This window comes from Vicia villosa, linkage group LG2, assembly GCF_029867415.1.
Source record: "Vicia villosa cultivar HV-30 ecotype Madison, WI linkage group LG2, Vvil1.0, whole genome shotgun sequence".
NCBI lineage: Eukaryota > Viridiplantae > Streptophyta > Magnoliopsida > Fabales > Fabaceae > Vicia > Vicia villosa.
Genome location: NC_081181.1, coordinates 59,299,301 through 59,313,117, shown reverse-complemented (window position 1 = coordinate 59,313,117; position 13,817 = coordinate 59,299,301). Strand labels below are relative to the sequence as shown.

The 13,817-nt window shown below is 30.1% G+C and overlaps 1 protein-coding gene across 1 annotated transcript; it reads right to left on the bottom strand.

Annotated features, from left to right (window-relative positions):
* Positions 1 to 2,414: 2,414 nt before the first annotated feature.
* Positions 2,415 to 3,566, bottom strand: LOC131649130 (putative F-box protein At3g16210). Its single transcript, XM_058918879.1, has one exon. The coding sequence runs from the start codon at positions 3,564 to 3,566 to the stop codon at positions 2,415 to 2,417; it is 1,152 nt and encodes a 383-aa protein (XP_058774862.1).
* Positions 3,567 to 13,817: the final 10,251 nt, after the last annotated feature.

Below are 13,817 nucleotides of genomic sequence, written 5' to 3'. Positions count from 1 at the left end.
TAGGGAAGAGGAAATATGGTGGTGTATGCATCCAGAGCCTATTAGCACTCTATGCCTCAAGATGATGGCCTAATCCTCTTTTGAGTTGTACAATCCCCACCCAAGCGTGAGTTTAGCAACCTCATTAAGAGTATAAAGAGACCTCAAGCCAAGGCCACCCATAATTATAGATGTAACACCCCTTTTAAATATTTAGTCATTGTGTGTTTTAATTGTGAATTATACTGGCATAATTAAGGGTAAGTGGTAAGGGTGGGTGTGAGAATTTAGTTTAATTAATTAATTTAAATAAAAACCTTAGAATAATATTATAATAATATAATTAGTATTAGATGGGATAAATATATATACTATTATTATAGTTTATTAATATTATTAGTAATATTATTATGACTTAAAATAAGGGAAATAAAATATAATTAGAGAGAGGTTGGAAAGGGTGTTGGGGAAAACAGATAACACGTGAAAAGAAAAGAAGAGAGAAAGACGAGGAGCTAGGGCAAGAGGGAGACTAGGAGATTCCACCATTGTTGAAGGATCAAAGTTCAAAACTAAGATAAGGGGGGTGAATGAGTTCATATAATGGTTATTGAACATGAGAGGGGAGTGAAGGTTCCTTCCCCTTTCAGGATTTTTTACGTTATTCTTGAATTCACAGGTTGATATGTGTGTTTGTGTAATCTAATGATGAAATTCATAGTTGTGGTGTTTGAGCATCATGAATGTGTTGTTGTATTGCAAGTTCATGAATTTCCTTTTAGGTGTTTGAATTGATGTCGTGTATGTTGCGTAAATGATGAAATTTATGTGTGAATTCATGTTGGTTTGTTGTGTGTTAAAAGAGAATAAACTCGTAACTCGAAAACATGTTTTAATTTGATAAAATTGGAATTTTGAGGTGTGTTGGGACTGGTTTCGTATGTGAAAATATGCAGAAAAATGCCTCTAGTACAGTTGTAACTAGTTACCAGTTTTGGGGTAACCGGTTACCTCATTGAAAAATGATGTTTTTTGTCTATTGTCAGGCTAGTAACCGATTACCAGTTTTGAGGTAACTGGTTACCACTGTGAAATTTAACATGGTTTGGCTACTGGAAGTGAAGTAATCGGTTACCAGTTTTGAGGTAACTGGTTACCGCTGAGTTGGAATAAATACTTTCAAACTTAAAAAATTCATAACTTGAGCTGTGAATGTCTAAATGACACGCCGCTCGAATCGTTGAAAAGCTAATTTAATGTACTTTAATTTACAATTATTTTGATAATAGTATTCCAACTCTTCGACGCATAAATGTGTGTTTCTGTAACTGTTGAACTACGACGAGTTGTGAATTGAGTACAAAATTGTCTCGTATGAATGTGATGAATGTGCAATGTTTAGTTGATGAATAGATAATGGATTATAAAGTAAATTGTGATAACTTAAATTGTATAAATATATTTTGTATGACGAAGTAATTTGAAGGGAGAATTACGATGAGTAAGTGACTCACGGGTAATCAATGAGGATCGTGTTATGTACAATGTTATGATACTTCTGCATATTTGTATATCATGCATTCATTTCATGTTATGTGGAGATGAGCGTAGGTGGGAATCCATGAGGAATGCCTAGTCACATTCGGAATCTCAGGGTAGAGTTAGTGGAGATAAGTCGCAGTTCGAAGGAATGCTTAAGACTTATTCGGATTCCGTCGGGAATCGGGTTCATAAAAATGAACCGTATTGGTTGTGCCGGTACCGCGTGCATAGGTTCGTGATAGTGGAATCACTTAGCATACATAGTTGAAAGATGAGTCGTGCACAGTGAAAGTGCAGGATGTTGTTATAAAAATTGTTTGTACATGTGATTGTTGTGTTTGTGTTGTGAATCCTACTCCTTAGCCATTGATATTCGCCGATAATTATTTGAATGAAATTCTCACCCCTTTTCTATTGTTATGTATGTGCTTCTTCGGAATTATAGATAATCTGATACTTGAGTAAAGCTTGGAGCTTGTGTTGCTTGATCGAGTCTTAGGAATCACTCTGTTACGTAACACGAGGAATATGAGATTTTTATTTGGATTTGTTTGGTTTATTTCTTTTGCTAATTACCTCATGAAGTGAATTAAGTTTGTTTTGGTAAAAAAATTGACATTTATGTATAATATAATATTTTCATTAAAGTTGAATCATTTACATGTAAATAATTAAACTTTAAAGACATTATTTGAAACTTTAGCAGAGTTTTTATGAGCTAATTCATTTTTTTTAAAAATTCGATAGTAAAGACAAAAAAATTATTCTTCCAAATGAAAAGAAAACATAATAGTTTAAATAGAGAGTAAACCAACAAAATAAAATTGATAAATCAAAATTCAGAAGATCAAATTGTTTCTAAATTTGACTTGGAAATACTAAGAAATAAAAAACTAATTATATATTCCCCTAATTGGAAGAGTGCTTTTTCTATAAAATAATAGTTGAGAACCATGTGGGAGTGATTTAGCACCAATCTCGTCAATCATTTCTGTACTTAAATCAAACCAGAGTAATTCATTATCTTTTCCAATAAATAATATCTTGCCTTTCTTTCCTGCTCCAATAACGTGTTTAAGGAGGGGTGATGGACCAACAACAAAGAGTTTAGTCCATGATTCTTGTACGCCAACTTCACCCAATATTAAAATATGAAATGTAGATGTCTCTTTATGATGTAAGGTGAGAGCAATGGATCCATTCAATTGAATTATACAAGCGAACAAATCATGTACATAAGAAGGCATGGGTGTCATCATGAAGGATTCAGTACTGAAGTCAAATGACATTAAACTTGAATTTGTTTTAACTCTATTCCACCAATGAGATATTCCATCCATGTACACTGTGTTATAGTGCATATAAAATGGAGAGATATGACCTTCCATTTTCTTCCAAGAGTTACTATTAAGGCTGTATATCTCCCAAGAAGAAACACGTATAGATGATTGATGAAATGTGATTTGAACCACCTTAAAGTCATTTTTAGCGTGGTCATAACCAACTAGAAAATGATCATAAAAACCATGATCATTATAACCATTGCCCCATCCTAAAGGTATATAGTTGGGTTGACGGCTTGAAGGAAGTTTCTTAAATTCGTTAGTAGTTGGGTTCCACAATATAACTTCATCACCACCATAATTACGGATACGAAGACAAAAAATACCATTAACATCAGTTGAACCCAAAATTTCGAATTTACTTTGTTTAAATGGCTTTGGCAACTCTATCAGGGCTACATTCTCAAACCTCTCCCCAGAAAAAGAATATAAACGATGGCGATAGTGGTCACCTAACATATACAAGATGGGAGATTTATCATCATAATAAGACGAGTCCTTCGCTAAGAATGATTTGCGATACAGATTCATGCAAAACGGATCATCAAACAGAAGGGACCATGATTTGCATACAGATTGAAATCGCTTGAAAGATTTGAGAGAAAGTTTGGACAGAATAGAGAGAACGACATCATTAGGTATATACCTGTGGGGCAGTTGAACGGTTGTTGCATTCGACGGTGATATCTCCCTCTCCAGCATGGCTTCTTTTTGAAGCAAACGCTTTCAAATTGGTTTGGTTTTAGCCTTTTAGGTCTGCTAATATAGAACATAGTTCATGGTTTTTATATTATAAATATTGTTACTGAAATCTCAAAACCCTAATCACAATCAAATTCTAATTATTATCAAAATTAATTAATAAAAATGCATTATATAAACTGAAATCTCAAAGCTATAATTATTAACGAAATCAATTTCGGCATAAATAATTAGATAGCAGTGCATTTTTTTAATTGATATAGTTCAGTTCAATTTCTTTAAAATAATTTGAAAATTTGAAAATAATTTGATATATTATTTAAAATATACTATTCAATTTATTATTATATTGTTTGTTTTAAATATCAAATAAATTATTAAAAATACACTACATAAATTGAATTCCCAAAATTCTAATCAGAATTAAATCCTAATGATTACCGAAATCAATTAATAAAAAACCACAATCAGAATTAAATTCTAACTATTATCGAAATCAATATCCAAATCTAAAAAGTCATGGTACTAAAATCTAAAAACCCTAATCAATATTAGATCGAAATCAATTAATAAAATACCTTATATAATATTTTAAATATAATTAATTAATTATATTTATAAATATTATAAATTCTAATAAGCGATGCTACTGAATTTTTAAAACCCTAATCATAAATTTTTTTATCGAAATAAATTAATAAAATTTCACTATATATAATATTTCAAATATAATATTGCTGATTATATTTATCTTTTTATTCAAATATTAAGTAGTTATATAGATGGTAATCGATTTAATAATATATATTAATACTTTAAAAGATAGTCCATAAAAATTTGGTTATTAAATAAAATTATTCTTTTTTATGTAGCTATATTTTTTGACAATAATTTTATTGAAGAAGTTGAATTACGAAAAATGGAGAATTAAAACACAACTAGAAATACATGTATTACCTGCGGAATTTCCTGCGAAAAATATTCCGCAGGTTTACCTGCGGATTTTTCTGGGACTTTCTTAAATAAACTAAAGTTTCCTGCGGATCTAGAGTTCGCAGAAAATTCCGCAGGAATACCTGCGGATTTTTCTGCGGTTTATATATTTCAAAGAGAAAACGAAACTTTAATGCAAAATCCGCAGGTAATTCCGCAGGAAATTTTCCTGCGGATTTTGCTGCAAATTCAACTATTTTCCTAAAATAATAGTAATTTTTGTCTAAATTTTTTTTAAAAATTAATCATTATAATTAATGGTTAAATATTTAATATTATTATATTAATTAATGTTTTAATGTGGATTGTGTTATTTTTAAATTTTTATCTTAATTTTTTAATGAAATAAAAGGTATAAAATATTTGAAAAATAAAATGTATTAAAAATTTTGAGAATGGGTATCGGAGATTTTATTATAATAACCAATTTTTCGTATTTCAAAAATATTACCTCAACAACCACGTTTTGTCATTTTATTTTGCGCCTCCTATTTTTTTTAAAAAATTTCAATAATCCGTAAATTTATTTTTTCTTACGGATTTACCTGCGAATTTACCTGCAGATCTGACATTAAAATATTTTACCAAAGATAACTGATTTTTTTTTTAAAAAGTAGGTGGCGTCATATGGAATGGAGACTACGTGAAAAACAACCCCAAACATGAATGACGATTTCTCAATGCATCTCATAGATCTTTTAGACACCACGCAAAATTTCATTTATGCCTCCAGCTTCCGTAGATGCATCTCCGGAAGCACCCTTTTAAAAAAAATCTTCGTTGGTATCAATTTAAAATTAAATATATTTTGGTTAAAAATTAATATATATATATATATATATATATATATATATATATATATATATATATATATATATATATATATATATATATATATATATATATATATATATATATATATATATATATATATATATATATATATATATATATATATATATATATATATATATATATATATATATATATATATATATATATAATAATCAATTGATTCACTCATAAAAAATATTCATTCCCAAACAATGATAAGGAATTACTGGCGAAGAAGAATGATAAGTTATATTATTTTTATTTGGTTCAAAAATATATCTATAAAATAAAACTATAAATTTTATCTAAATCTTAAATTATAAATTAATAAAATAATATCAAAACTATATTAACCTTATAAATAATTATTTAATGATATAAAAAACAAATTTTTTAAAAATCTATTTAATAATATAAATAAAATAAAATTATAATCATAAAATCTTAAAATAAAACTAAGTAAAGTTATAACTAAACAAACCTAGTTAAGTAAAAACAAGTGATACTGTAGTTTATGCTTTTCATATGTTTGTTTTGCCTCTGCCCTCTGGTAAAATGGTGAAGTAATTTTAAAGTGCTTATTCATGCTGAGTTTTCAATTGCTTTTAATTTTAATGAAAAATAAGACATTTGCGTTGTTAGTTGATTTGAAGTTCCAAATTGAATTTTTTTATTAGTTTATGAAATCAAGGCTTGTAAGTGTGCTTGGGGATTCAATTTTTCAGGTGTGTATAAGATATGTTTCAACATGATTTTTCAAGTGTGTATAAGATATGTTTCAAGCCCATAAAGGTTTTTAGTGCTAGAATACAGTAGCATTTTGGATAAGCAAAAACATATATAAAGCTCAGAATCTTCGGTTTGCAACATTCACATCTCTAGCTTCTTGTCCTCTCCTTTGTGGTTGTTCATTTTAGATATTCCTCATTTATTGTTTCTTCTCCTCTTGTTATGGTAGTAGATATATTGAATACCTTAAAAAATGAAACTGAACTTTTTGAACTACATTCTCTCTCATATGTAGATTGAATACTAAAGAGTGAATAGTAATTTGTTTGAATGATATGGTTTCCATGTTTTAGGGATGGTAAAATCCTTTGCTCTCACAAATGTGTTGTTGTCATGGATGATACATTGCATTAAATTACCTCTTTGATTTTAGGATGAATATTACACTGTATAGGTCTATGATTGAGATTTTAATGGATGCAAAGTCTAAATTTAACACTTCTCATTTTTATGACTTTTGACTTAGCTAACCCAAATTGATAAAATTTGATGCATTTTGTTGGCATATGTTCTTTGTCTTTTTAATAGTACTAAATCATTATAATATACTGCAACCTATACACCATACAACATTATCTTTAGAATGTCCATAATAAAGTTAAAAATAAATTAGTTAAATTTATAATAGAGTATTATGCTCAAGTGTGGTGGTGATTTAATGATGTGAGTAGAAATGAACAAGTTCATATATAGCACTTGAATTTATTTTTTAAAACTGGTTTTGACTTCTATTTTGGTCTTCTTTATCATGTTGGTGGTAAATTTATGCATCTGAATACACTCTACTTTGGTGTTCTTTATCTATGATTTTTAGCTTGGTTGGACAAATGATTATAAATAGTTTGGGTAAGTTTGGAAAATATCTCTTTAGCCATGAAACCAATGACGATATGGTAGGTCCACCATAGGTTGAGTCAGTTTCCTCTTTCATGCCCTGTTTCATTCAGGGAGATGGTATTGTGAATTGATTCTGCTCCATTTGTAGCAAAGGAGATGGTATTATGAATTTTATTATTAATTAGTTTATTTTTCTATCCATTTGGTATATTACTAGGCCTGAGATTACCGATTTCATAGAAAAAGTGAAGGAAATATTCGAAGGTCATAGGGATTTGTTATTAAGATTAAACACCTTCATGCCAATTGGATATAAAATTAAGCTTCTATTGGAGGGTGAACAATCTCAGCCAAAGATGCATGTCAAAATGGAAGATGCTACATGTTTTTTGAATAAGATAAATGTACGAGTCTTGTTGATTTTATGGAACTCTTCATAAATGTTTACTGTTAACATAAGATTATTTTTTTTGTAGGCTCAATTTGAAGGAGTTGATAATCATACTTACAAGTCATTTCTGAATATATCTGAAAGTGATTACAGAAAGGAAGATGGCGTCGATAAACCAGATGAAGAAGACATTAGTAGGGAATCTTGATTTGTCCTTTTTTTTCTTTTTGACTTGGTTGTAATTTGGATTTTTTTTTTAACTTTTTTGTCATTTTTACTAATGTAACTATGTAAAGTATTTGGTACTAACTTTGTATAGATTTCATAGTAACTTGTTCTATAAATTTGTATTATAATTCAATATTTTAAATTATAATGTTATTTTTATGTTATGGTTATTTTAATATATAATTTTATAATGTTTCAAAAGTTTATAAAAAGAAAATGCTATTTAATTTGAGATAGAAATTTTCTGCGGATTTACCTGCGGATTTTAGTTTGCTGCGGATTTACCTGCGGAATTTTTCTGCGGATTTACCTGCTGAAAATTTCCTGCGGATTAAGTTGCGGAATTACCTGCGGATCTTTCTGCCGAAAATATTACCCACAAAGGTTTTAGCTGGGGACAAGAAACCGCAGGAAAATTCGCAGGAAATGTGTTTCCTGCGGAAATTTAGCTAAATTCCGCAAGTAAATCCGCAGGAAAATTGAGTATTTCTAATAGTGAAAATTGAATAATAGTAAAAATGAAAATGCTAGATCTTTCACTCGTGCGACGCTCTAATCTATCCTATCTATTTAATTTGAAGAAGTTGATTTTCAATTTTTTTAAAGTTGATTTACTATTTTGGTATCAACTAAAATTGTATACATATTATCAAGTAGCTATATTAGAGTTTAAATAATAGTATAGACAATAAATATTATGACAATATTGTCAAAATTATTCATTACACATTGCTAAAAACTTCTCTATAAACAACATTTGAAATTACATTGATATCTTCTCTATTATCACAGTTCTGTTTATCAATATCGATTACAAATTATGTAATTAATTTAGCAGCAAAATATAGTTTTAAGCAGAAAAAAAAAACCATTGACAACATCACTACATGTTCAAATACAATATCTCAAAACTTCCCATAGTCATGCTTAAATAACAAAAAAAACAAATATCATTTAGCATCCTCAATTTTCACGCATGCCTTCCCCATACCCGTGGCTGAAAATAATCCCCATACCCTTTTGAATAATAACTTTAACACATGTACTTGTATTTTCTGGATATGTAAGTATCCATACCCGTATCTGTTATCCGTATTTTTAATAAAAATAAACATATCAACTATAAAATATTATATCATTTTAAATTTTTGAAAATATTTAAATATTTTCAAAAAACGTATTGTTGAATTATAAAATAAACGAACACTTATGTTACATATGTATATGGTTTAACATCAATATACTTTTGAAAATTGATAGACATTTATTTTAATATAATAATGTAAATTAAAATATATAAATATATATTGTAAGTATGGGGCGATCTGGCTACTAAGGTGCCCATACCCGCTTATTTTAGTGGGTAATTACTTGAGCCCGTGCCCGTACCCATTTATGCGGGTTTGTACCCTACCCGTTATGTGTATTTTGTGGGTACCTGTAACACCCTAAATCTACCCGATAAATTATAATACAAAAATCAGAGTATTTAAAAACTTTTCAACATATTCAGGGTATCACATTTCAACATAAACTTCAACTTGTATTTCACTCAACATAGATACATAGCATCCAAAAGACAATTGACAATTTACTTCATTCTTATAACCACAAAACAACTTCTTTTAATAATAACGCAGCGAAATTCACAACTTTTAACTTAGAAATCATTTAACGATATTTATTCAGCTAACACCAAATTCAAGTTATAATTATTAAACAACTACAGTAATAACAACATAGGAACCACAACATAAACATCCCCCGAGTGCTACGTATCAGAGCGACACACCAACTTGGACTCGATGAAGCTACTAAATCTTCTTCACTGCGTATCACCGGCATGTTATCAGCATAGGGGTAACATTCAAACAGAAGGGGTGAGATATCTTACAATATAAACAAATGCTTGATAAATAATATAAGAGATATATATCATACATAGTTTCACCACTTCATACAACAATTATACAACAAGTAACAGATAGACTTAAATCAACACAACTTGTTAACAGTAACAACATTAAATCAACCATCAACATAAAAACCACAACAATAACTTAATTACAACAACAACTTAACACCAACAGTAACTTAATAATAACAGCAACTTCTTAACAGCAACAACTTAATATATACAACATCAAAATATCACAACTTAATAGCAACCTCAAACAACATACAACTCCAGATGTGACTCAACTATGCATATGCATGTGGTACCATTGGAGCAGAACTCCCAACTTAAAAATTCGCCAGGTTATCGAGGCGTCAACAAGGCATAAGCCTCCAACTTATTTTGCCAATCCAGGCCAACGTGGTGAGCATTAACTCCAACTTAAAATTTCCAATCAAGGCCAACTTAATAATGTTATGCATGCGACAACTGTAACGCTCGAAAATTTGATTATTCGCTTAATCTAGACGTTTGGAGTGTTTAGTGAAGTTTTCGTATTTTGGGACGATTTCGTCGGTATTAGTTCGGGATAGCGGATCGATATTTAATCACGAATTTTGATATTTTCAGTATTAGAAATATTATTGGAATAATATTTGAAGTTTTGGGAATTTTTTGAGTAATTAAGATTAGACCGAAAATATGATATATTGGTCGAATTTGGATTGTCGGTGTTATTTTAAGAAGCGTTTTTGAATTCATTAAGTAAAAGTTGGATTTCTAGTCGGATGGTCGAAGAATAATATTTAGAATAATATTATTTATAAGTCAGAAATATTATATTGATGGAATATTAATAAAAGTGATATAATTGGTTATTTGGAGTTATTTGTCTTATTGGGCCTAAATTAAGTTGTAAAGATTAATAAAGAAGAGTTATTGAATGCTAAGCCCAATTGGAATATTATATTAGGGTTTTAGAGATTTAAGAGTAGTGTTGTCATAATGAGGAAAGAAGAATAGAAGAGAAAGAGGCAACTTTTGGAGGAGAAGAACAAGCTTAGAGATTTCATCCATGGTGTCAAATTGAAGATGCAATTGGAGACTCATTGAGTTACTTCCATTGATAAGGTAAGGGCTCTCTTCCTATAATGGGGCTTATGAAACCTTGTATGTTAGGGATTAGGGATTGAAGTTATTGCTCTTGCTTGTGTTAATTGTTGCTGGAAAATTGATTGAATCTATGTTGTTGTTCCTAAATTAATCGTTTGATTTTTATGCTGTAACTATCGTATGAAAACCAAAACCAAAAGAATGGAATTGACATGACCATGTCTGTGTAGCATACCCTGGGTGTAGGGAGACGCGCGTCCACTTAGAGCAATGGCAGCCAACAATTGACGGCCAGCACCGCTATGAAGGGCGACATTTGTATGGTGCGGGGCCCTTTTATTTTCTTTGATGGACGTCATTAGTTAATTTTCCTATTACTGTTTCTATGTTATTTCTATGTTAGGGTTAGTATGTTATTTCAATTTCTACATTAGTTATTAGTTACATATGATAATATAATATGATAATATATTAGTTACATATGATAATATAATATGATAATATATGTATAGAAGTTAGAATATAATGGAAACAGCAGATAATATATTTTTGAAACAACAGGAATTATAGAATCAATGTATTCCAAATAGTCCCGTTTGATCGAAAAAGCCGAATTAAGCGGTAAAATTAGTTGTCTAAAATTTGATGAAAATTTACGTGGTAACTAAGTTTAATTATTACATTAACGTGGCGTGTTCTTTTGTCGAAATTGTGATATTAATCGGTCGATTAGTTAATGAATGGATTAATGTCCTATAAGCCTATTTAATTGGAATAAACTTGAACTTAGATTAACTATTCGGTTTACCGGTAAATTACGATATCTTGAGTATTTAATCGAACGAATCGAATAACCGGTAAAGAATATAATTGTATCCGAATTAACCGATTGAGTTGCGTTTTTGGTCACTTGGAAGTATAACCCAAAAACTCATAAAGTCGTGAATATCAAGAATATAACCGGAAATTAGATAACCGGTAGTGACGCGGGATATATCTGATTAATTAGAGATTATTAGGTGAATAATTTTGGTCAGTTGATAGTGGATTAGTGAGTTAATAAATCGACTAATTTATAGAGAATTATAAGACTAGTTTGACTTGGCTTAATGTGTTGATTTGTTGTGATGATTTTGTCGGTGTATGAAGTTATATGTTTGTGGTGTTACGCTGAAACATGATGATATTGTGATGACTTTGTTAATATGTGAAGTTATATGATTTGCGATGATGTTTCGAAAACATGACGATGTTTGTGATGATTGGTAATATGTGATGTTGGCAAATTAGTGACGAAGGCTTATGCCTTCTGCCTCAGATTCAGGAAATTGGTGACGGGGGCTGAAGCTCCGATTGGTACCACATGCATATACATGAGTCGTGTCCCATGTGTCTTATGTGATTCATAGTTGTGATGTTTTGTGACTATATCGTGATTGTATTTCGTGACTTGTTAAATGATGGAAGAATATGAAGATGTAAATTGATGATTTTATGATTAGTATGATGATATTAATATTTGTGAGTGCGATTAACTCAATATGTCTGGTGTGACTTATGTGTGATGTTTTGTTTTTATACGTATATGTGATGTTTTGAGTTTAGATGTTTATGTGATGTTTTATGACTAGATGTATGACTTATATGCTATGACGTTTTGGGATTGGAATTGTGATTTATACTTATGATTTATACTTGTGATGTATCATGACTTGGCTTACAAAGTAAATGAATGAGATATATACTTGATGTGAATATGAAGTGTCGTGACTTGTGGTGTGATGAAAAGTACGTGAAATTATGAGTTGGTGAAAGTATGAAGTGTATGGCGATATTAATACTTGTCATGTGATAACTTTATATGCCTGGATCCTAATATACAATTTATCAAGCGCTCACTTATATGATTTGATATCTCACCCTTTTTTCTCTTGTTCGCCATTGCCTTTATATTGGTAACGTGCAGGTGTCCGAGTATGAAGATTTAGTTGCTGTTAATCGAGTCGGTTGTCGCTCTGATACGTAGTACTCGGGGGGATGATTTATGATGTTTATGATTGTTGTTGTTTATTGTTTTATCTTAGCTGAATAAGATGTTATTGATTTAAAGATTGAGAACTATGATTCCGCCATGTTCTAATAAAAGAAAGTGTTATGTATCCGCTAAATGCGATTAAGTGATTTGTTATGAAGTGAATATGTGAAGCCTCATTTATTTGTTGGAAATTTTGAAACTTTGATTCTTGAATATTTGCCAGGTAGAAATGGGGTGTACAACAACAACCACAACACCAACTAAATCAACACAACATGTAACACCCCATTTCTACCCGACAAATATTTAAAAAAATCAGAGTTTTCACAATTTCTCAACAAACAAATGAGGCGTCACATATTCACTTAATCATAAATCAATTAATCGCATTTAACGGATACATAGCACTTTCTTTGATCAATTAAACAAATACTCAGCATATAATACTTTTCAAAACAAAGTAACTTCTTTTATTAGAACATGGCGGAATCATAGTTCTCAATCTTTGAATCAATAAAATCATATTCAGCTAAGATAAAAAAATAAGCAACAACATCATAAACATCATAAATCATCCCCCCGAGTGCTAGGTATCAGAGCGACAACCGACTCGATTAACGACAACTAAATCTTCATACTCGAGTACTTGCACGTTACCAATATAAAGGCAACGGCAAACAAGAGAAAAGGGTGAAATATCAAATCATATAAGTGAGCGCATGATAAATTGTATATTAGGATCCAGGCCTATGTAGATATCACATGGCAAGTATTAATATTGCTATACACTTCATGATTTCACTAATTCACAAATCTCACATGCTTTACCTCTCACAACAAGTCACCACAATTCATATTCACATCATTTACATATAAATCTCATTCATTTACTTTTCAAGCTAATTCACGATACATCACAAGTATAAATCACTATTCTAATCCTAAAACATCACCGCATATAAGTCATACATTTAGTCATGAAACATCACATATAAGTCACACATCTAGTCACAAAACATCACATATGAGTCACACATCTAGTCACCAAATATCGCATATAAGTCACGCAAGACATGTTCAGTTAATCGCATTCATAGATATTGATATCCTCATACTATTCACAAAACCATCGAT

Excerpts from the sequence above, each read along its gene's own strand:
- LOC131649130 (XM_058918879.1), bottom strand. The coding sequence starts at position 3,566 with ATGCTGGAGAGGGAGATATCACCGTCGAATGCAACAACCGTTCAACTG.